Genomic DNA, 23,441 nt, shown 5'->3' on the forward strand with positions numbered 1-23,441 from the left:
TGTCTCTGTTATAGAGTCTGTCTCTGTTATAGAGTCTGTCTCTGTTATAGAGTCTGTCTCTGTTATAGAGTCTGTCTCTGTATAGAGTCTGTCTCTGTCTCTGTTATAAAGTCTGTCTCTGTATAGAGTCGGTCTCTGTTATAGAGTCGGTCTCTGTTATAGAGTCTGTCTCTGTCTCTGTTATAGAGTCTGTCTCTGTTATAGAGTCTGTCTCTGTTATAGAGTGTCTCTGTCTCTGTTTAGAGTCTGTCTCTGTTATAGAGTCTGTCTCTGTATAGAGTCTGTCTCTGTTATAGAGTCTGTCTCTGTTATAGAGTCTGTCTCTGTATAGAGTCTGTCTCTGTTATAGAGTCTGTCTCTGTATAGAGTCTGTCTCTGTTATAGAGTCTGTCTCTGTTATAGAGTCTGTCTCTGTCTCTGTTATAAAGTCTGTCTCTGTATAGAGTCTGTCTCTGTTATAGAGTCTGTCTCTGTTATAGAGTCTGTCTCTGTCTCTGTTATAGAGTCTGTCTCTGTTATAGAGTCTGTCTCTGTTATAGAGTGTCTCTGTCTCTGTTTAGAGTCTGTCTCTGTTATAGAGTCTGTCTCTGTATAGAGTCTGTCTCTGTTATTGAGTCTGTCTCTGTTATAGAGTCTGTCTCTGTCTCTGTTATAAAGTCTGTCTCTGTATAGAGTCTGTCTCTGTCTCTGTTATAGAGTCTGTCTCTGTATAGAGTCTGTCTCTGTTATAGAGTCTGTCTCTGTTATAGAGTCTGTCTCTGTATTGAGTCTGTCTCTGTTATTGAGTCTGTCTCTGTTATAGAGTCTGTCTCTGTCTCTGTTATAGAGTCTGTCTCTGTATAGAGTCTGTCTCTGTATAGAGTCTGTCTCTGTCTCTGTTATAGAGTCTGTCTCTGTATAGAGTCTGTCTCTGTTATAGAGTCTGTCTCTGTCTCTGTATAGAGTCTGTCTCTGTATAGAGTCTGTCTCTGTCTCTGTTATAGAGTCTGTCTCTGTATAGAGTCTGTCTCTGTCTCTGTTATAGAGTCTGTCTCTGTATAGAGTCCAGCTCTGTCAATTAAATTATCCCAGAAAAGAAAACAGCACCATCTGGTGTTCATCCAGATGTTTGTTTTCACCGATCCACTCAGACTGTAGAGGGCTGGTTCTAGCAGGAGTCCCTTGTAGCTGGCCAGATGTGGAGCTGGTTCTAGCAGGAGTCCCTTGTAGCTGGCCAGATGTGGAGCTGGTTCTAGCAGGAGTCCCTTGTAGCTGGCCAGATGTGGAGCTGGTTCTAGCAGGAGTCCCTCTGTGTGGCCCCCAGGTTGTTCTCCAGTCCAGGGACTACAACGCCCTCTCCATGAGTGTCATGGCGTTCGTGGCGATGATCTACCCCCTGGAGTACATGTTCCCCGTCATCCCCCTGCTGCCCACCTGCATGGCGTCCGCAGAACAGGTACGCTCCGAGGCGCCCTGGAGGGGAGGAACCACGGGCTCAGAGCAGCGCTCACAATAAGTCCTCTGGTGGCTTCATGGAGTTGTGTCCCAGCAGCCATCTGCTCTCCAAAGTGTTAATCCTCACACCTCCACACCACGTGCATTGAAAGAGAAAATAGAGCATTGTTGTTAAGGAACGTGGTGGGGAGGGGGGGTGGGGCTAAAGACGGAGTAAGAAGGGTTCTCTGCGTACCTTAGGACCATGACTCAGAGAGGAGTGGTCAGTGTGATGAAGGCGTCTCCCCCCTCCCTGCAGCTCCTGTTGGCGCCCACCCCCTACATCATCGGCGTCCCAGCCAGCTTCTTCCTCTACAAGGCCGACTTCAAGATGCCCGACGATGTGTGGCTGGTGGACCTGGACAGTAACAAGGTCCTCACCGAACACGCAGCACCTTAGATACAGCTTAGACCTGCTGGATCCACCCGGGGGTTAATTAGCATTAACTAGCATTAATGAGTATACGTGGTGACTTTGAGTTGGACTCCATGCACCCTCTCAGTCAGTGAATTCAATGTTCTATCGTCTCCTCGTCCTCCAGGTGATCGCCCCCACCCACGCAGAGATCCTGCCCCCCCTCCCAGAGCCAGAGTCCCTGGAGCTGAAGAAACACCTGAAGCAGGTTGGTGGTCCGCCCAGTGGGAGTGGGACCTCTGAACGGCTCACATCAGACGCCCGCCGTAGTAATACTGTTGGCACATTTATTAAGTATGCTCAGTCCGTGTCCAGAAACACATCTCAGAGAAACGGGTCCAACAGCCCCCAGGATGTTGTGTGTTATGTTGTGTATTACGTTGTGTATTACGTTGTGTATTACGTTGTTCTGTGAACATGAGCGTCTCAGCACGAGGAGGGCACTGGTTCAGCTGCAGCTCCTCTCCGGTTGGATGTACTGTTGTGCGTTGCGTTGTGTTGCGTTGTGTTGTGTGGGCGGGAGGGTCGTGGCACACTAACGGACCACCAGTGTTTGTTCTCTGTCTCTTCTCTCCTCTCTCCGTGCATGCTCTAGCTCTTGGAGGTAAAAGGCTTTAGACAGCCCCCCCGACCCCCCTCCTACTCTAAGGCTTTGGAGTGCTAGTGGTTCTAGTGGTAGTTACTAACGTGTGCTTCTACCCCAGAGTGCCTGGTTCTGATTCACAGGAGCCCCCTTCGTCTCCCTCAGTACCCAACCCCCCGTTTTCCTGTTCATCGATTTGATCAGTAAATAAAATCCTTTGTTTGAAAATGAATTCTCCTAACCCAGAATATGATGTAAGATTCATACACTATCTGTGGTTCGAACAACATTTTGATATCATTATTATTATTATTATTAATATCTATTTATATTGCGCACTGAGACCCTACCCTACTTGTACCAGTTACCCTACCTTACTGGGACCAGTAACTCAGCCTACCTCCATGCCTGTTCTCGTCAGCTGTTTTTAAATAGCGCTGTAAAGGTTCACAAGACCCTGAGGCCTGATTGAGTTAAGTTTACAGCCGAATAATCGCCTTTATACACGTTTCACAAGTTTACGGGTAATTAGCAACTAATTAGACGCGTGCGGTGTTAAAATGTTGTTCATTTCACATTAAAAAAAGGTTAGCTAGTTCATGCCCTGAATCAGAACCAGCTGTGTGTGTGTGTGTGGCCATCCTATTCCTGTCTGTTATGGACGTCTTTAGTGGACTTTATTATTTATAACCCATGGAAGGCAATTCACATTGTGTGGCTCGGTTGCACAAATAAAAAAAAAAGTGTTTTGTAAAATGATATCCAGAAAAATGTTCCATGATCCACAACGCCCTGCTCTTAATAGCTATCCTCTTAGATCAGAATTGAGCAGTGGTCTGTCAAACTTCTTTATGAAAGTGTGTGTATAACATCTAACAAGACAACAAATTATCTGTGGACCGTAAATTATTCTGTTGGATATCTTTGTGCATAATATTTCTGGATGGTCATACAATGTGAATTTATTTTGTGGGTTAAGCATATTCAAGTCCAATAAAAACTTGCACGTCCACAATTTATTGATCAGCAGAGGGACATATTGGAGAGCAATCCTCAAACAAAATGAAGCAACTCACGAAACCCATGCGATCCTTCATCGTATAAAAGTGAGGTTGGATATTATTTTACAAGACAAATAAGAAAATATGATTTGTGGATTCAAAAATATATTTGCGTGGATATCATTTAACAAAGCACACGTACAAGATATTACTGTATCGTACACGCAATGTGAATTGTCCTCCACAGGCTACAAATCACAAAGTTCAATGGATAGTGTGTGTGTGTGTGTGTGTGTGTGTGCTAAGCCTTTGTTTAGCAGTTGTTCATGCGGGAAAGAGCAACAAATTGCAAACAGCAAAGACAAAAGAATAATCTTGAGCATTTCTGAGCAGGACAATGTCGATGATCTTAAACGCGATGCCAATCAACCTAGTTGATAATTATTGAGTCTAACATCATAAATGTCACTAATTATCCTACATTTGAAAAGAAACGGCCAACAAGAAGATATGTTAAGCGCATAAACAAAGTGATATCAGATTTATGCCTGCAAGTATTTACATTTTTTTGTGTGTTTTTTGTTTTTGAAAGATCTGCTCTTTTGTACGGTCCCTAGCGTGTCCATGGTGACCGCTGGTGAGAGCCAGCTGGTGCCCATGCCCCCCCCCTCCTCCAGCCTGTCTCATCAGACTCCCCCCCCCCCCCCCCCCCCCCCCCCACGTCTTCATTCTGTCTGTCATGCTGCGTCACCGTGTCTATAGAGCTCGTAAGTCGGCCCCTTCCGGTAGAGCCCATGGCACCTATGAGATCTAAAAATATGAATGGGTTTCAATGCAGAGAAAGTAATTTTCTTCTGGTCCCAGTCTCTATATGCCCTGGATTACACATATGTTGTTTGTGGATTTAAATGATAATCTTTCATGTCAAGAGTTTGACCGTTTATTGTGCAATTGTTCAGTAAAAGGCTGTAGAGAAAACACAATGAGAACGACTACACGTCTCGTATGTGACGTCACGCTCCCTGCGACTGGCGTGGACAAGAACGACAATCTCCCCATCGGCATAACTGAAAGTCTCAACATGCCCCGATTTATAATGGTTTTCACCTCTCTCGACGCTGTTATCCTCCCTTGGAAAAAAGCGGTGAAGTGGAGCAGAGAGATCGCCATGTCAGTACCAGAGGGGTGGTGACGTATGCCATTCGAGTCGAGAGCAGCGAGGGGCTGTAGTTCACAAAGCGGCCTCACACGAAACCTAACATTATCAAACTTCTTTGCGAAATTGTTTTGTTTTCTTTGCACGAAAAATTATAATCTAAATCCACAAACGACATTTGTGTAATCCAGGGCATATAAGACTGGGACCAGAAAAATAATTACTTTCTCTCCATTGAAACTCATTCTAATTTTCCTAGCCCAGAGGTCCCATTGGGGTCCTCCGGAAGGGGTGGACTTGAGCTCTATATCTGTCCTGCGGTCCACTTCCTGCGTCAGCATCTGAGCCCTCTGTTCTGTGATCGCCCCTCTCTCCCTCTCCCTCACCCCTCTCTCTCTCTGTCTCTCTCTCTCTCTCTCTGTCTCTCCCTCTCTCTGTCTCTCTCTCCCTCTCCCTTGCCCCTTTCTCTCTCTGTCTCTCTCTCTTTCTCCGGTCTTGTGATCGCTGTCCATTTTTCATTCCACCATTTATTTTTCTTAGAGTACAAACAACAAAGGAAATATCTTTTCATCTCCTCTCTTCAGTTTTAATGTGATGGCCTTTCATAATTTGTATTTATTTATTTGTCGTACAACCGTTTTAACTCAACCTAAACGTTTGGGGTGGGGTCGACATCGATTTCGATTCGCTCTTCTTCTGTTTGTTTCTTTTGTTTCTGGGTCCTGTTGAAGGAGAATGATGAAAAGAGGGATTTGTCTGGTTGTTTCCGGCCGCGTGCCTGTGGTGTTTTCATCATCAGCTCTACTTCATCTGTCCCCCCCCTCCCCCCTCCCCTAGTGTCTGTTTAGATTGACCGTCATCACCCAAAAGCAGATCTTCTCCTCTGACAATAAGGTCCTTTACACCGCCTCGTGTGGAATGTGGAATGCCACTGCATGGATGTTCTCTCTCTCGTTCTCTTTGTCGTTCTCTCTCTCTCGTTTTCTCTCATTCTCTCGCTCTCTCTTATTCTCTCTCTCATGTTTTTTCTCTCTCTTTCGCTCTCTCGTTCTATCTCTCGCTCTTCCCCCCCAAAACTGTCATGCGATTTTTAATTAGACTATTCTTTTAATTGTTCTGCTTGTTACTATTGTTCCTCTACAGTCAGGAGTGTGTCAAACAGCCACATGGCGCAGAATAAACAGACTAATAATCCTTATCATAGATGATAATATGGATACTGCTTAGCTCTGGCTTGCGCATGACTGAATGTGCGTGCATCTATCTTGGCATTGTCGAGTGTCCCCCCCCCCCTGTCAGCAAGATATGATGAAGCTAATCCCTCCTCGACCGGTCGACCCTCATCCAGACCCGACCACTAAACGCTCATCCCGCTAAGCCAACACCTACTGACTGGGCAGCAGCTCCTTGTCCCTTTGTTTCAAACCGACCGTGCCTGGTGACTCACCCCCCTTTGCCCCTCCTCCTAGCCCTCTCCGAAACGCCCCCCCCCACCTCAGGCATCAGCTCCACCCAGTAGACACCGACAAACACGATAACCACCATAACCCAGGCTCCCAGACGCAGTGGGATCAAAACAGAGAAAGTGTTGATCAAGAAAACATTCACATAGTTAGTCTCTGATCCGGACACTGGCAGGGCCGTGATTGGCTCTCCACGGTCTCCTCTGCCAGGAGCAGGACGTCAAACACGAGCCGGCCTGTAGTCCCTCGCTCAGCGCTGATGCCCGCAGTGGGAGCGGTTCTTTGGAGCGGTCTCCTCACCGCGGGGCTCGTTAAACACCTCCCTCCTCCTCCAGGCTCTGGCCAGCATGAGTCTGAACACGCAGCCCATCCTCAACCTGGAGAAGTTCCAGGAGGGCCAGGAGATGCCCCTGCTCCACCCCGCTCGAGAGAAGGCCTCCCCCTCCTCCACCGAGTTCAACCCCCTCATCTACGGCAACGACGTGGACTCTGTGGACGTGGCCACCAGGTCAGATCTGTCTCCATCCTCTGATGATCAGATCCATGGTTCAGGTCAAAGGGTCGTGTCGGGGTTTGAAACGCAGAATAATCCATGAGGAGTGAGAAAATGAGATGAATAGACTGCATAGCCTCCCCCCCCCCCAACCCAACACCCCTCTTACACACTTATTGTATGTTGTACTTCCTGGCCCTTAAATAGTCCTCAGCATGGTGTAGCATCTTATGCTAGCTGTCCGTGTTGTATGCGGGGAACGGGTTAACTTAGTGATTGGGTTACAGATATATGGTTGTTCCTCTTTCTCCTGACAAACGTTCTTGTTGTAAGTCGCTCTGGGTAAAAGCGTCAGCGCTTACCGCCCTGACTGTAAAGGCCACGTCGGTAACGTTCTGTGGTTCTGTGCTCCTCAGGGTGGCTATGGTGCGGTTCTTCAACTCGCCCAACGTGCTCCAGGGGTTCCAGATGCACACCCGCACCCTGCGTCTGTTCCCGCGGCCGGTGGTGGCCTTCCAGGCCTCCTCCTTCCTGGCCTCGCGGCCCCGCCGCTCCAGCTTCGCCGAGAAGCTGTCGCACACGCAGGCCGTCGAGTTCTACGGAGAGTGGGCCCTGAACCCCGGGAACCTGGCCTATCAGAGGATCCACAACAGTAAGGCCCGCCCACTCTGTAGCACACACCAGTCCTGATTGGTCCACAACGTGGCCTATCAGAGGATCCACAACAGTAAGGCCCGCCCACTCTGTAGCACACACCGGTCCTGATTGGTCCACAACGTGGCCTATCAGAGGATCCACAACAGTAAGGCCCGCCCACTCTGTAGCAGACACCGGTCCTGATTGGTCCACAACGTGGCCTATCAGAGTATCCTCAACAGTAAGGCCCGCCCACTCTATAGCACACACTGGTTCTGACTGGTTCTGTTACTACAAATCCAATATGTCTGGTTATTTAACTACCGTCGGGCCGAGAGGAAGGCCAGGTCGCGCACCAACGCCAGAGTCAATTAGCCTCCAATAACTGGAGACCCCTTCTGGGTTCAATCCACAAAATCCCCCCACAGTGAGAGTTCAGAGAGCCACCTGCAGGGGGCACCACAGGTTACTTCATGCTTGGTGTCGACGTCGTAAATCCCTTAAAGAAATCGAACTATGGACTCATCAGCTTTATCATCCAATGAAGACCGACTTTAACTCAACCTAACTTCTGGTGAAGTACAGAGGAGCTCCAGGGGATCGAGGTCCTGCTCCTTCTCTTATTCTATATCAACTGTGCCGCTATTTTATCAGGAAATTTTGATTATGTGCAATATTGCTCACTTTCTATTGAATTATGTTGACTTTTTTGGTTGTCTTCTACAGGGAAGGGGCCGCTGTCCTCTGTCTCTGTCTCTATCTCTGTCCTCTCTGTCTCTCTCTCTCTGTCTCTCTCTCTGTCCTCTTTCCTCTGTCTCTGTCCTCTCTGTTTCTCTCTGTCTCTCTCTCTCTGTCTCTGTCTCTGTCTCTCTGTCTCTCTCTGTCTCTCTCTCTCTCTCTGTCTCTCTCTCTGTCCTCTGTCCTCTCTGTCCCTGTCTCTCTCTCTGTCTCTCTCTGTCTCTGTCTCTCTCTGTCTCTGTCTCTGTCTCTGTCTCTCTCTCTGTCTCTCTCTATCCTCTCTCTGTCTCTGTCTCTCTCTCTGTCTCTGTCTCTGTCTCTCTCTGTCCTCTGTCTCTGTCTCTCTCTCTGTCTCTGTCTCTCTCTGTCCTCTCTCTCTGTCTCTGTCTCTCTCTCTGTCCTCTGTCTCTCTCTCTGTCTCTGTCCTCTGTCTCTGTCTCTGTCTCTCTCTCTCTGTCTCTCTCTCTGTCTCTGTCTCTGTCCTCTCTCTCTGTCCTCTGTCCTCCTATGCTGACCGCTGTCCTCTGTGTGTTGTCTAGACGTGTACGACCCGTCTCTGATCGGGGACAAACCCAAGTGGTACGCCCACCAGCTGCAGCCGGTCCTGTACCGCGTGTTCGACAGCGGCTCCCAGCTGGTGGGGGCCCTGGCCGGGCCCATGGACGACGAGGGCAACGACTCTGACCCCACCGACAGGTACCCCGGCCCGCCCTGTCACGGACCTGTGTGTGTCCGTCTGTCTGTCTGTCTGTGTCTCTGTCTGTCTGTCTAGTGGTTCTGTGTCTCTGTCTGTCTGTCTGTCTGTCTGTGTCTCTCTCTGTCTGTCTGTCTGTCTGTCTAGTGGTTCTGTGTCTCTTTTGTCTCTTTGTCTGTCTGTCTGTGTCTCTGTGTCTCTGTCTGTCTGTCTGTCTGTCTGTGTCTCTGTCTGTCTGTGTCGCTGTCTGTCTGTGTCTCTGTCTCTGTCTGTCTGTGTCTCTGTCTGTCTGTCGCTGTCTGTCTGTGTCTCTGTCTGTCTGTGTCTCTGTCTGTCTGTGTCTCTGTCTGTCTGTGTCTGTGTCTGTGTCTCTGTCTCTCTGTCTGTGTCTCTGTCTGTCTGCCTGTCTGTCTGTGTCTCTGTCTGTCTGTGTCTCTGTCTGTCTGTGTCTCTGTCTGTCTGTCTGTCTCTCTCTCCAGTGGTAACGCCCCCCCCCCCCCCCCCCCCCCCCCCAGTGACAGTGAGGGGTATGACGGCTCCAGCTCCTCCTACTCCTCTCTGGGCGACCTCGTGAGTGAGATGATCCAGGGAGACCTCCAGGGAGGGACGCCTTGTGAGTGGTCCTCCAGCAGGCCTACACCCTACACCCTACACCCTACACACCCTACACCCTACACCCTACACACCCTACGCACCCTACACCCTACACACCCTACACCCTACACACCCCCTACACACCCTACACACCCTACACCCTACACCCTACACACCCTACGCACCCTACACCCTACACACCCTACACCCTACACACCCCCTACACACCCTACACACCCTACACCCTACACCCTACACACCCTACGCACCCTACACCCTACACACCCTACACCCTACACACCCCCTACACACCCTACACACCCTACGCACCCTACACCCTACACACCCTACACCCTACACCCCCCCTACACACCCTACACACCCTACACACCCTACGCACCCTACACCCTACACACCCTACACCCTACACCCCCCCTACACACCCTACACACCCTACACCCTACACCCTACACACCCTACACACCCTACACCCTACACCCTACACACCCTACACACCCTACGCACCCTACACCCTACACCCTACACCCTACGCACCCTACACACCCTACACCCTACACACCCTACACACCCTACACACCCTTCACATCCTAGCCTAAAGCCCTCCAGGTTAATCCAGCCTAAAGCCCTCCAGGTTAATCCAGCCTAAAGCCCTCCAGTGTAATCCAGCCTAAAGCCCTCCAGTGCAATCCAGCCTAAAGCCCTCCAGGTTAATCCAGCCTAAAGCCCTCCAGGTTAATCCAGCCTAAAGCCCTCCAGGTTAATCCAGCCTAAAGCCCTCCAGTGTAATCCAGCCTAAAGCCCTCCAGGTTAATCCAGCCTAAAGCCCTCCAGGTTAATCCAGCCTAAAGCACTCCAGGTTAGTCCAGCCTAAAGCCCTCCAGTGTAATCCAGTTTTAAGCCCTCCAGGTTAATCCAGCCTAAAGCCCTCCAGGTTAATCCAGCCTAAAGCCCTCCAGGTTAATCCAGCCTAAAGCCCTCCAGGTTAATCCAGCCTAAAGCCCTCCAGGTTAATCCAGCCTAAAGCCCTCCAGGTTAATCCAGCCTAAAGCCCTCCAGGTTAATCCAGCCTAAAGCCCTCCAGGTTAATCCAGCCTGAAGGACGCTGTGTTCCCCGTGTTCCGTAGGCCTGGACCCGCCCTCCCACGCCGCCCTGGGGGACCCCAGCGAGGTGGAGTTCCAGGACCTCCCGCCGCTCAGGGAGGGGCCGGGGCTCGAGGGCCCCCCCGGCGCAGACCCCCCCGGAGCAGACCCCCCCGACGGCCAGCCCCTCCGGTCCTCCTCCAGCACCACCGCCAGCTCCTCGCCCAGCACCGTCATCCAGGGGGTCCACCAGGTGAGGGGGGGCATCAGGCCCTGCGGTGGGAGCTGAGGTTTGCGTCCCGTCCGGTGGGGCGAGGGGCTGACGGCGTTCCTCTGGTCCTCAGCAGGGGGAGCCGGGGGAGATAGAGGCCTCCGCCACCGCCGCCGCCCAGAACCCGGTGCCCGGCCCCTTCCCCAGGATCACCGCGGGCGCGGCCCCCGAGCCCGCCGAGGACAAGAAGGCCGAGTATGACAACCCGTACTTTGAGCCGCAGTACGGCTTCCCCTCGGAGGACGACCCCGAGGGGCAGGTGGAGTCGTACACGCCCCGCTTCAACCAGAGCCTCAACGGCAACAAGTGTGTTCCACTGGCCCGCCGCTCCGCGGATGTCCTCGTTCAAATGAGCTTCTGCCCGCCATGGCGATGTCCCGCGTGTGTGTGTAGACCAAGCTAACCAAGCTAACCAAGCTAACCAAGCTAACCAAGCTAACCGCTGACCCGTGTCTGACCCAGTCGTCCGCTGATTGGCTAGCGCTGCATGTCCGCACGCCGTCCGTTCCGTGGTGCTGTTGAGTCTGTGGTGGGGCGTCACTCTGTGGGGTTCTGCTCTCCGGGCGTCTGTCAGTGCACCCCCCTGGGTGTGTGTGTGTGCGTGTGTGTGTGACTGTGTGTGTGTGTGTGTGTGTGTGTGTATGTATGTGTGTGTATGTAAGTATGCGCCTGTGTGTGTGTGTGTGTGTGTATGTATGTGTGTGTGTAAGTATGCGCCTGTGTGTGGGTGTGTGTGTGTGTGTGTGTGTGTGTATGTGTGTGTGTGTGTGTAAGTATGTGTGTGTGTGTGTGTGTGTGTGTGTGTGTGTGTGTGTGTAAGTATGCGCTTGTGTGTGTGTGTGTGTGTGACCGACAGACTCTGTGGCGGTCTGAGCGGTCACTGAGCTGGCTCTGCGCGCGCGTGTGTCTGTTTGCATGTGTGTGTAAGTGTGTGCGTGTGCGTCTGTGTTTGGTGTGTGTGTCCCACTGAGACGCTGGCTCCGCCCCCAGGTCCCAGCGCCCCCTGCGGCCCAGCAGCCTGCGTCTCCCCGGGGAGTCCGACGGCGAGGGCGACTCCAGGACCAGCTCGCCTAACTCCACCGTCTCCAACAACAGCAACGACGGCTTCGGCGGCCTCATGTCCTTCGCCAGTGAGTTCAGCCCCGCCTCCTCAGGAGCTCCCTGACTGCTGCTCAGTGGGGGTTAATCATTCAGACTGGTGATTGGTTGACCTCCTAAACCAATCACCGAGCAGATCCCGGGTCTGCCGGTGACGTTGCTCTCTGTCGTTGATGTTTGAAGGATGTCCTTCTAAAGCCCGATCCGTCCACAGATGTGGACGCGTTGTCTCTGGGTGGCAATGGTCCCACGGAGTCCTTCCGTAAGCATATTTCTTTAGTCCCGCCCCCAAGCAGTGATTGGCTTGGTGAACCCAAAGCGGACCAATCCCTGAATCACATCAGATGTGTTTTATTTGGGCTGCATTCCAGTCCACCTCCACCTCTCAGGAAGGTGTTCCTTCAAGATGGTTCTGCTTCATGGGTTAGTGGGCGGGTGGGTGAGTGGGTGGGTGAGTGGGTGAGTGGGTGAGTAAGTGGGTTAGTGGTTGAGTGGGTGAGTGGTTTAGTGGTTTAGTGGGTGAGTGGGTGAGTGGGTTAGTGGGCTAGTGAGGGTCAGAGAGCCTCTTTGATCCTCACCCTGTGTCCCTGACCAACAGGTAATCTGTACAAGAACCACGGGAGCAACTTCAGCCTGTCCAACCTGGCCATCCCCAACAAGGGGGCCCGCGAGAAGGCCACGCCCTTCCCCAGCCTCAAAGGTACGGCACTGCGTTCATACCACGGCCTTCTGCTCTGGTCTCCCACTAATTAAGGGTCACTCCTACCGTTTCACATCAACCTAAGGATGACCTCAACAACAGTAAAAACATAGAATTGATCTTATCCATTACATTAAATGTATCTTGGTCCATCCATTAAATCATGTGTATTTTAGCATATCCATTACATTAAATGTATCTTGGTCCATCCATTAAATCATGTGTATTTTAGCATATCCATTCCATGCTAATCCTATAGCGAGCTGTGAAGTAATGCGTTTGTAATATGTAATAAATGATCGCGTTTGTATTCAGATCAACATCAGCTATAGTTTGTTAATTTTTCACCAGTTTTGCTTTTTGAGGTATATCATCGTCATTGAATGTCCTGCTTTTCTTTCTTTTTCTTTATATTTTATTTTGAATTTTTGAAAATGATATTATTTCTTTACCAAAAAAGAGATGTTAAACTTTGATGTAGAGGAAGAGATGGATCAAGCAGGTTGGTAGAACGTGTTTACGGCCTCAATAAGCCCCTGTGATCCTATAAACCTCCATCACACCGTTTAAATGAATTCAGGAGAATATGTATTTATATAAATTAGGTTTTTCTCTCAAGGATGAACTCCTGTGAATGTAAAAATCAACTCCTCACAGTAATAAATAGAAAGATTTGTGAAAGTAAAAGTATTTCCATTTTATTTGGGATGTTGAGGTGCTCATATTATAATTGGAACGATCTGAATTTAATTGTGCAAAAGTTTTCCCTCGGCGGTGGATTTTCACATTTATATGCGGATCACATCCTGAGAGTGAAACAAAGCCTGGAGCATGTAGACGTTTCCTCGATCGCTGCCCTAAAATGACTCAACGGTCCTTTGATGTGCGTGTGTTTGTCTCTCGTTCAGATGAGCCTGACAGCCCGGGTATGTTACGTGTGCTGTGCCCCCCACTCCTGTCTAACCCTCCCTGTGTGAGCCCTAGCCCAGAGCCTCCAACCAGACGCTAGCTCTCCTCTAGCTCTCCTAGCCTCGCTCTAAGAACCAGAGGCCACTTCAGGCTTGTTCCTCTCTGTCCCCCTCTGTCCCAACTCTCTTCCTCCGTGTGCGTAGGACTGGTAGGTCTTTAGTGTCCTGACACACATCATGGACCCCCTAACGCAGGACATGCAGACTGTTAGTGTGATGATCTGATGCAGGAAGACTGGTTTTGTTCTGCACCGTGTGACTGCTCGATCCCCTTTGCGTTGATTTGAACCACAAGGGAATCGTTGTGTGCATCAGAAGGGTCATTCCCCCTGAATGGCCCTCCTCTCTGAGTCCGTGAACCTGAAGCCTCCTGGTCAGGGTTAGTGTTGGGCGTCTCATCATCTCGAGTGCCTAGGTCCCTCACAGTTTTAAAACCAATAGTACTAACTTAACTTAAACAGAGAACAGTATTAAAATATTACACTGTTAGCTAAATGTATTGGATGTGTCATCTCAATGTGTTTTCTAGCATAAACCCAACGGCTTGCTTCATATGAAAAACTAGGTCACAAACCTAACTCATTCATGAAGTTGACCCTGAGCTTCACGTTTATGCAAGTAATCGCCCGACACAGCTACAAGGAGGCATTCAATGGTTCTGGGAAACAAGTTGATGTTGTTAACTGTTCCAAAAGCAGATCATACAACCTTTTGTGACAAGGTTTATGGTGTGCCCTCATCAACACATCCTTTTGCTTATGTTTTGTCATTGTGTCTGCCTCTGTCCCTCTCTCCTCCTCTCTCTCTCTGACGCCCTGTTGGGTGTGCATGTCGTTGTGTCATTGGGTTGATAACAGACTGGTTTGTCCCGGCCGGTGTCCCCTCTCTATGTCCTCTAATTCTGGGTTCTGTGTGCAGTATTTGGGCTAAATTCTCTAATGGAGATAATATCAGAGGCCGGCCCGGGGAGAGGAGAAGGTGGGTTCTGCCCTTTGACTGCTGAACTGCATGTTTCTCCCAGCCAGTCAACTACATCTCCCAGCATTCTCTCTCTCTCTCCTCTGTGTGGACTGACCTGCATCATCTGGGGCTCAGTGTCGATGCTGTCCTCCCATCACCGCCATCGTGACTGTTTCCTCACTAACTAACATTCAACACCAGCCACAGGCCACACTCTCAGATCTTATTTAAGAACAGGGCCAGACCTCTGCTCTCTCTGTAAACCTGGTTCTCCAATGGCCTCTTCTGATCAGAAGCTGTGGCCGTTGTTATGTTCAGGATGTTGGGTAGTGTAGGAGGTTTGTAGGAGGCTAGGGGGTTAGTCACTACCGAGGATGTTGGGTAGTGTAGGAGGTTTGTAGGAGGCTAAAGGGTTAGTCACTACCTAGGACGTTTGGTAGTGTAGTCTTAATCAGTAATGATATTACCCAATATTGAATATAAATTCAATGATCAACTTAAACAGCAGTAAAATTCAGGTGCTTGTTGAGTAGAGCCTAACCCTAACCCTAGTTTGAGCCACTTTAATGTCAAACTGAAATCCCTACTGGTACTAAAGAAGGTCTGAATGAGGTTCATTTATCTTCTAAAAAAGGGCTGGTCAACAGACATAAAGTGGACTCCAGTGTTCCGAGTCTGTTTTCTCAGGTTCTTGATTAAGCCATGTGTATTGATGAGTGGTATCTATCCCAACTGGAGCAGGGCCATGTGTTAAATAATTCAGTCAATGAATTGAGAGCTGTTTCAGCAGGAGCGTGGACACAGAACACAGCTTTGGCTGTATTGATTTGGTTAAATATGACTCAACTCACTGATGCAAAAACTCTCCCGACATTTCGTGTCGGCCCCAAAATGTTGTTATGCTTTGGGCTAAACCCTCAGATGTTCAATACCTCTCTAAGAGTGGCATTCAGATTGTCCATCAGATGTTTGCTTCCATTTGTTCCAACCGCCCTGAGGCTCAGTAGAATAGAGCCCACAGCCCAGCACCTCCCTGCCTCATGGATCCATTCAGTGTCCTTACATCGTACCACCTCCCTGCCTCATGGATCCATTCAGTGTCCTTACATCGTACCACCTCCCTGCCTCATGGATCCATTCAGTGTCCTTACATCGTACCACCTCCCTGCCTCATGGATCCATTCAGTGTCCTTACATCGTACCACCTCCCTGCCTCATGGATCCATTCAGTGTCCTTACATCGTACCAGCTCCCTGCCTCATGGATCCATTCAGTGTCCTTACATCGTACCACCTCCCTGCCTCATGGATCCATTCAGTGTCCTTACATCGTACCACCTCCCTGCCTCATGGATCCATTCAGTGTCCTTACATCGTACCACCTCCCTGCCTCATGGATCCATTCAGTGTCCTTACATCGTACCACCTCCCTGCCTCATGGATCCATTCAGTGTCCTTACATCGTACCACCTCCCTGCCTCATGGATCCATTCAGTGTCCTTACATCGTACCACCTCCCTGCCTCATGGATCCATTCAGTGTCCTTACATCGTACCAGCTCCCTGCCTCATGGATCCATTCAGTGTCCTTACATCGGGCTTCATCCTCCTGTCACCTTCTCTCTTAGTTCTGCATGCTGTTGCTGTGGTTGTTGTGGTTGTTGTGCAGGCTGTCCTTGTTGTTGTACGATGCCATTGCGTGTTGTCACCACCAGCTGTGCTTGTGTGTGTTACTGACTCTTTCTTCAGCCCGGTTGTTTTTAGCACTAGACCGTAGCAGTGGTTAGCGGTTAGCTTGTGACCCGCCCCAGTAGAGTACCCCGTGTGTGCGTGTGCGTGTGTGTGTCCCTCTCACAGTGAGAAGGTCCTCTTCCTCCTTCCCGTTGTGGTGTTAGCGCTAGTTTAAAGGCCTCTCCTGGGGCTCCGCGCGGCCTGGCGAGCTAGCCCCTCTACGGAGAGGCTAGCCCCTCTGCGGAGAGGCTAGCCTAGTGCGTGGTCCTTTGTGACGCTGTGGACCCCTGGGGGCCCCCCCGGGCCCCAGAGAGCTCACTCCTCTGGCCCTTCTCAGGAGCCCGGGCCCCGCGTGCGCTGGTGGACCAGAAGTCGTCGGTGATCAAGCACAGCCCCACGGTGAAGAGGGAGTCGCCGTCGCCCCAAGGCCGTATCAGCAACACCAGGTGAGGCCTGCTCAGAGCCTCGCTGGCTCTGGCTGTGACCTCAGCCCCCCCGCCAGGGGGGTGCTTTCTCAGGATTCAATTTAGATTCTTGGGGGTCACGATTCGATTCAAGATTCTCGATTCAAAAGCAGATTCTCGATTCAAAACAATTCTCGATTTAGGAGATAGGGGTGCTAGTTTCAGGTTCAGTGCCTCCTCCCAGCTGAAGGTGTAGCCCTTCAGACCCAGATGGGTGGTGGTTCAGCATCTCCTCCCAGCTGAAGGTGTAGACCTTCAGTCCCAGAGGGGTGGTGTAGTATCTCCTCCCAGCTGAAGGTGTAGACCTTCAGGCCCAGCCTGGTGGTGGTTCAGTGCCTCCTCCCAGCTGAAGGTGTAGACCTTCAGGCCCAGAGGGGTGGTGTAGTATCTCCTCCCAGCTGAAGGTGTAGCCCTTCAGGGCCAGCCTGTTGGTGGTTCAGTATCTCCTCCCAGCTGAAGGTGTAGCCCTTCAGGCCCAGAGGGGTGGTGTAGTATCTCCTCCCAGCTGAAGGTGTAGACCTTCAGGCCCAGATGGGTGTTGGTTCAGTATCTCCTCCCAGCTGAAGGTGTAGACCTTCAGGCCCAGATGGGTGGTGGTTCAGTATCTCCTCCCAGTTGAAGGTGTAGCCCTTCAGGCCCAGAGGGGTGGTTCAGTGCCTCCTCCCAGCTGAAGGTGTAGACCTTCAGGCCCAGAGGGGCGGTTCAGTGCCTCCTCCCAGCTGAAGGTGTAGCCCTTCAGGCCCAGAGGGGTGGTTCAGTGCCTCCTCCCAGCTGAAGGTGTTCCTCCCGCAGTGAGAACCAGCAGTTCCTGAAGGAGGTGGTGGGCTCTGTGCTGGACGGCCAGGGCGTGGGCTGGCTCAACATGAAGAAGGTGCGCCGCCTGCTGGAGAACGAGCAGCTGCGCGTTTTCGTGCTGAGCAAGCTGAACCGCGCCATCCAATCAGAAGAGGACGCCCGACAGGAGGTCATCAGAGACGTGGTGAGAGGACAAACAACACTGAAGCTTCTTCTCCTTAGTGTGTTTGCATGCCTTTCAAAATGTCTCGTTGCGTCACTTAGCGTTGTTTAGCTGGCTCTGTTGTATACAGGGAATGGGTTAACCTAGTGATTGTTAGTGCTTGACACTTGGTTCTATGAACATCCTTACTGTACCGACAACAATATATAGTTTCTCCTTCTGAAAAATGGACTCATTGTAAGCTGCTTTGGATAATAGCGTCCGCTAAACGCCCTCAATGTAAATGTAAGTGTGTGTTGCTGAGTGGAGGGTGTGTGTGTGTGTGTCCCCAGGAGGTGAACAGGAAGGTGTATAAGGGAATGCTGGACATCTTGAAGTGCACGGTGTCGAGCCTGGAGCACTCGTACACCAACGCGGGCCTGGGGGGTATGGCCAGTGTCTTCAGCCTGCTGGAGATCGCCCGCACGCACTACCAAACCAAAGGTAACGCCACACAGCACCGTACTCTCCTCTTCTTATTAAAAATAACCCTGCAAGCGCTACTAAACCAAAGGTAACGCCACACAGCACCGTACTCTCCTCTTCTTATTAAAAATAACCCTGCAAGCGCTACGAAACCAAAGGTAACGCCACACAGAGAGTAATCGCTCTGTTTATTCATGGCCGTTTAGAAAAGGGAAAATGAGAAGGAAGTTACGTACTTTTGAATTGATAATCTTCAACAGCACTGTACTCTGTTCTTCTTATTAACAATAACCAAGCAGATGACTGCAAAACCCCCTTCACTGACCTCTGGATGTTCAGTATGAACCCGTCTCTCTCTGTCTGTCTCTCTAACCTGACCACACCGGTCTCTCTCTAACCTGATGAAACCGGTCTGTCTCTGTCTAACCTGATCAAACCGGTCTGTCTCTCTCTCTAACCTGATCAAACCGGTCTGTCTCTATCTAACCTGATCAAACCGGTCTGTCTCTCTCTCTAACCTGATCAAACCGGTCTGTCTCTCTCTTTAACCTGATCAGACCGGTCTGTCTGTCTCTCTAACCTGATCAAACCGGTCTGTCTCTATCTAACCTGATCAGACCGGTCTGTCTCTCTCTCTAACCTGATCAAACCGGTCTGTCTCTCTCTCTAACCTGATCAAACCGGTCTGTCTCTCTCTCTAACCTGATCAAACCGGTCTGTCTCTCTCTCTAACCTGATCAAACCGGTCTGTCTCTCTCTCTAACCTGATCAAACCGGTCTGTCTCTCTCTCTAACCTGATCAAACCGGTCCCTGCGCCCCCTCCCTCGGTCAGACCCTGAGAAGCGTAAGCGCAGCCCGACGGACGGCAGCCCGGGCAGCATGGAGAGCCCCCCGGCGCCGGCCCCCCGGGCTCCTCAGGGCCCGCTCGCCGTGCCGCGGCTGCAGCTGCCGCCCCCCCACCACGCGGCGCAGGGCAAGGGCCTCCGCAGCTTCGACACGCGCAGTCTGAACGAGGAGAACTTTATCGCCTCCATCGGTGTGTACTCCAGACGCCCCCCCCCCCCTCCCCCCACATCTGCATGTGCGCCGCGAGTCCCCCCTTCCCTGAGGGTATGCTCACCCCCTCCTGAGTCTGTGTCTGACCCCCCCCACTGGACCCCCTGGGGCGTCTCGCATTCCACCCACCTCCAGCCACACCCCGGCTTTAAAAGAAATAGATGAAATGTAACGGTGATCTGGGTTTGGACTAAAGGTCTAGAGGTAAGGGTCACCCACTGGGTGCCTCAAAGTCCCCTGGCCGGAGTGTGGAGGTGTGTGGAATATCACCCTGACGACCAGCATCGTGTGTGCTTCGGTTTCCCCTGAAGTCTGAGCCCCCCTCTTGTCCCTGTCTGACCCCTGACCCTGCTGTCTGACCCCTGACCTCTGACCTGGTGGTTTGCCTGCGATGCAGCCTGGAGCATGCAGCCTTGTGTTATTCTGTCCTGATCTCTAAATCTGCAGTACTGGGCAGAGGTAGCCTGGAGCCGTGCATCGATGGATCGGCGCTCGTCTGTAACGCCTGACTGCAGGTTTCATCTGGTTGCGAGGTGCCGGTTGGACACCTCCCCCATCGCTCTGGCATGGAGGGTGGGCCAATCCGCTCCCCAGTAGACAGTCCCAGTAAAGAGCCAAAGGTCACCGCTTGTGTCCTCCAGTGAATCCTACCGGACTGGTCAAAACCAACTAGTCCTGGGACACCTTTGGCCGCAGTGGGTTCTGGGTCTGTGTACAGGGGACAGGTTCAGTAAGACCACCCTCACCACCCCCCGACCCCACCTCTACCTTCTACAAGAAGCCCCTTCGGTCCCACAGTGCCTTGATACTCCTTGCATCCCTGCTTCTGCGACTGCCTCATTCCACCGCTGAAAGGCTTCCCACCGTCATCCCACGCTCCTTTACATCCCGGTCGGCCCCCCTCGCACCCCGGCCCTGGGAGGTCAGGGGTCCTGAGGGTCTCCTGGTTCTCCGGGGCCGCGGTCCAGGGGGTCCCTGATGGGTTGTGATGTCACCCTGTAGCCACCGTTGTAGACGGGTCGTACCATCACAGTGGTTCGTTCCTCAGGTCCTCCCCGATTGGTGGGCTTCAGGCAGACATTACAAACCCTCCTCATTTGATTAATAACATATTTGTTTTTGACGATGACTAATTTTGTTTTGTCTTCTTTTAACGCTCATCTCCCATACATGCCTTCTCTCCCAGCCTCTCTGACTCTCTCTCTGTCTTTCTCTCCTTGCTTGCAATGCATCTTGGGTAGAATTGTGGAGCAGGCACCGGGATAAGCAAAGTGCTTTGGAAAAACCACAGAGTAAGAGACTCCGCACACAACAGAGGACAAAGTACCACAAACTAAAGATATAAGGGTTGTTGGTTCCCCCCCCTCCCCATTCAGCTCTCAAACATGTCCTCGTTTTCTACACAAGAAACTGATCAAGGTTTACAGAAAATAGATTCTATAAAATATGAGGAAAAATCCTCCTTTTCTAGGTCTAGGTGACAACGGCTAGTTCAGGTAAATTAATTAAATTAATCAACTCATAACTAATAACTCATAATATAATCACTAATATTCATCATAGAAGTTTCCATCAGTATATCTCATATCAAGTATAACAAACATCTGCTCTAGCGAGGGGTGACTGATTCTTTCAAGTGTATTTCTATTGAAGATGTAATGGAGCTCGGTCATTTACCAAAGGGATTCCTTATCGCAAACAAGCGATAAGGAAGCGATTCTTCCTCTCGGAAAAATGTGGAATAAGTCCTCAAACTAAACCATCCGGTCCTATAGAGTGTCAGCTAATATCTCTGCTGCATAAACCACTGACTAACAGTTAAAAAAGGAGGAGCCTCGTTGGGGGCGGGACTCGTTAGGGGTGGGCCTCGTTAGGGGACGGGCCTCGTTAGGGTGTGGCCCTCGTTAGGGGACGGGCCTCGTTAGGGTGTGGGCCTCGTTAGGGGACGGGACTCTTTAGGAGACGGGCCTTGTTAGGGGCAGGGCCTCGTAAGGGGACGGGACTTGTTAGGGGGTGGGCCTTGTAATGGGGCGGGCCTCGTTAGGCAACGGGACTCATTAGGGGGTGGGCCTCGTTTGGGGACGGACTCGTTTGGGGACGGGACTCGTTAAGGGGTGGGCCTCGTTAGTGGGTGGGCCTCGTTAGGGGATGGGACTCGTTAGAGGACGGGACTCGTTAAGGGGTGGGCCTCGTTAGTGGGTGGGCCTCGTTAGGGGATGGGACTTGTTAGGGGACGGGACTCGTTAAGGGGTGGGCCTCGTTAGTGGGTGGGCCTCGTTAGGGGATGGGACTCGTTAGGGGCTGGGCCTCGTTAGGGGACGGGACTCGTTAGGGGACGGGACTCGTTAGGGGCTGGGCCTCGTTAGGGGACGGGACTCGTTCTCCAGCGGGGAGCTGTGAGCTGCCAGACAGGAGCACCCTTGGGTGCTCTCCACAGGAGGATAGCGCTGCTGTGTCTGACCCTTTGTGCTCTTATGTCTCCCGCAGTGTAAGCGCCCAGGTAAATGTTTCCTCTATGTGATTGCTGATCGTTGTGGCTTTAGCCCAATGCATCGTACGGTAGTCCTGGACTTCATACTTCCCTGACGACCAACCTTAGAAACATTAACAGCCATCATTGATGCTGTGTTACGAACAGTCAGGGGTTCAGTGATGATTGTACTGTCTTGTTGGGTGTGCATGCTAACTGCCTGTGTCTGTCTCTTCTGTGCACCCTGGGCCATGGGCCACTCGTACCTTGCAGTTTGGTTTTAATCAGTACTTTCTGCCTCCCGTTTGTTTTGCATTTACTGCCTAATGTCTGTTATAACATTTTGTGAAAAAAACAGACTAAGAAAAATGATGTTTTAGTGTTTTCTGTATGACTTGTGGCTACGACTCGTTGAGTCTATGACCGCGACTTTAGAGAGGGGTGTTTCAGGATGAGCTGCGTTAGTGTTAATGACCTCATCATAATTAATGGGCTGCAGCGCTGCCCTCGGCGTCACTACGGTACGGGGCCCGCCGCCCCCAGCAGAAGGTAAGGGTGTGGGGTCCATGGGGGGGGCCGGGGGGCCGTGTGGAGCAGCAGCAGCGGCACGGCCCCCAGTCACGGCTCTGTCCTCATGCAGGGTCGGACGGGAAGCAGCCGCGCCCCGAGACCACCGACACCGAGGAGAAGAAGTCCCAGATCAGCGCCGACAGCGGGCTCAGTGTGACCTCCGGCTCTCAGGTGACCACCTCCTCCTCCTCCTCTTTCTCCTCCTCCTCTTTTCTCCTCCTCCTCTTTTCTCCTCCTCCTCCTCTTCTTTCACCTCCTCCTCCTCCTCTTTCACCTCCTCCTCCTCTTCTTTCTCCTCCTCCTCCTCCTCCTCCTCCTCTTCTTTCACCTCCTCCTCCTCTTTCACCTCCTCCTCCTCTTCTTTCACCTCCTCCTCCTCCTCTTTCTCCTCCTCCTCCTCTTCTTTCTCCTCCTCCTCCTCCTCCTCCTCCTCCTCCTCCTCTTTCTCCTCCTCCTCCGACTCCCTGGACCCAGTGCAGAAATGTCTTGGGTTCCATTATTGATGAATCATCCATTGATTGATTAATCCTCATAGTCTCTGGGCTTTGTTGATGCTATCTATACTTGGTGCCTATGGTGTCACAGCAGAGTGTCACAGAGTTAAATGAGCCTCCTATACGTAACGTTGTGATGTGGCCGTGTTCCGCTGCTACTAACGCCTCCTGTTTCTGTGGGCAGAGGAGCGACACGGAGTCTGTGAAGAACACGGAGCCCCCGGTCCTGACCAGGACCACCAGCCAGGACTCTGAGGCCAGCACCGTGGTAACGCCTCACCCACTCACTCACTCACTCACTCACCCACCCACTCACCCACTCAGTCACCCACTCACTCACTCACTCACTCACCCACCCACTCACCCACTCAGTCACCCACTCACTCACTCACTCACTCACCCACCCACTCACCCACTCACTCACCCACCCACTCATCCACTCACCCACCCACTCACTCACTCACCCACTCAGTCACTCACTCACTCACTCACTCACTCACTCACTCACTCACTCACTCACTCACTCACTCACTCACTCACTCACTCACCCACTCACTCACTCACTCACTCACTCACTCAGTCACTCACTCACTCACTCACTCACTCACTCACTCATCCACTCACTCACTCACTCACTCACTCACTCACTCACTCACTCACTCATCCACTCACCCACCCACTCACTCACTCACTCACTCACTCACTCACTCACTCACTCACTCACTCACTCACTCACTCACTCATCCACTCACTCACTCACTCACTCACTCACTCACTCACTCACTCATCCACTCACTCACCCACTCAGTCACTCACTCACTCACCCACTCACTCACTCACTCACCCACTCACTCACTCACTCACTCACTCACTCACTCACTCACTCACTC

The 23,441-nt window shown here is 51.5% G+C and overlaps 1 protein-coding gene across 8 annotated transcripts in view; it reads left to right on the top strand.

Moving 5' to 3' along the window:
* Nucleotides 1-23,441, top strand: part of madd (MAP-kinase activating death domain) — a 54,794-nt gene that overhangs the window by 16,105 nt on the left and 15,248 nt on the right. For 2 of the 8 annotated variants that reach the window (XR_013811879.1, XM_079736764.1), the window contains exons 5-23: nucleotides 1,304-1,435; nucleotides 1,733-1,846; nucleotides 2,016-2,096; nucleotides 5,466-5,522; nucleotides 6,427-6,599; nucleotides 7,001-7,236; nucleotides 8,498-8,654; nucleotides 9,168-9,265; nucleotides 10,392-10,600; nucleotides 10,692-10,924; nucleotides 11,609-11,748; nucleotides 11,931-11,978; nucleotides 12,315-12,416; nucleotides 16,411-16,519; nucleotides 17,330-17,516; nucleotides 17,828-17,978; nucleotides 18,794-18,997; nucleotides 22,128-22,228; nucleotides 22,736-22,819. Coding sequence is in view for 7 of the 8 variants with exons in the window: in XM_079736764.1 (XP_079592890.1) it covers nucleotides 1,304-1,435; nucleotides 1,733-1,846; nucleotides 2,016-2,096; nucleotides 5,466-5,522; nucleotides 6,427-6,599; nucleotides 7,001-7,236; nucleotides 8,498-8,654; nucleotides 9,168-9,265; nucleotides 10,392-10,600; nucleotides 10,692-10,924; nucleotides 11,609-11,748; nucleotides 11,931-11,978; nucleotides 12,315-12,416; nucleotides 16,411-16,519; nucleotides 17,330-17,516; nucleotides 17,828-17,978; nucleotides 18,794-18,997; nucleotides 22,128-22,228; nucleotides 22,736-22,819 (2,616 nt within the window). In the remaining variant the exon portion in view is untranslated. The remainder of the gene's footprint in view (nucleotides 1-1,303; nucleotides 1,436-1,732; nucleotides 1,847-2,015; nucleotides 2,097-5,465; nucleotides 5,523-6,426; nucleotides 6,600-7,000; nucleotides 7,237-8,497; nucleotides 8,655-9,167; nucleotides 9,266-10,391; nucleotides 10,601-10,691; nucleotides 10,925-11,608; nucleotides 11,749-11,930; nucleotides 11,979-12,314; nucleotides 12,417-16,410; nucleotides 16,520-17,329; nucleotides 17,517-17,827; nucleotides 17,979-18,793; nucleotides 18,998-22,127; nucleotides 22,229-22,735; nucleotides 22,820-23,441) is intronic. The other 6 variants (XM_079736769.1, XM_079736765.1, XM_079736770.1 and 3 more) reach the window with 6 other exon arrangements.

The sequence above is a fragment of the Pollachius pollachius genome (genome assembly GCF_949987615.1).
Source record: "Pollachius pollachius genome assembly, chromosome: 5".
Lineage (NCBI taxonomy): Eukaryota > Metazoa > Chordata > Actinopteri > Gadiformes > Gadidae > Pollachius > Pollachius pollachius.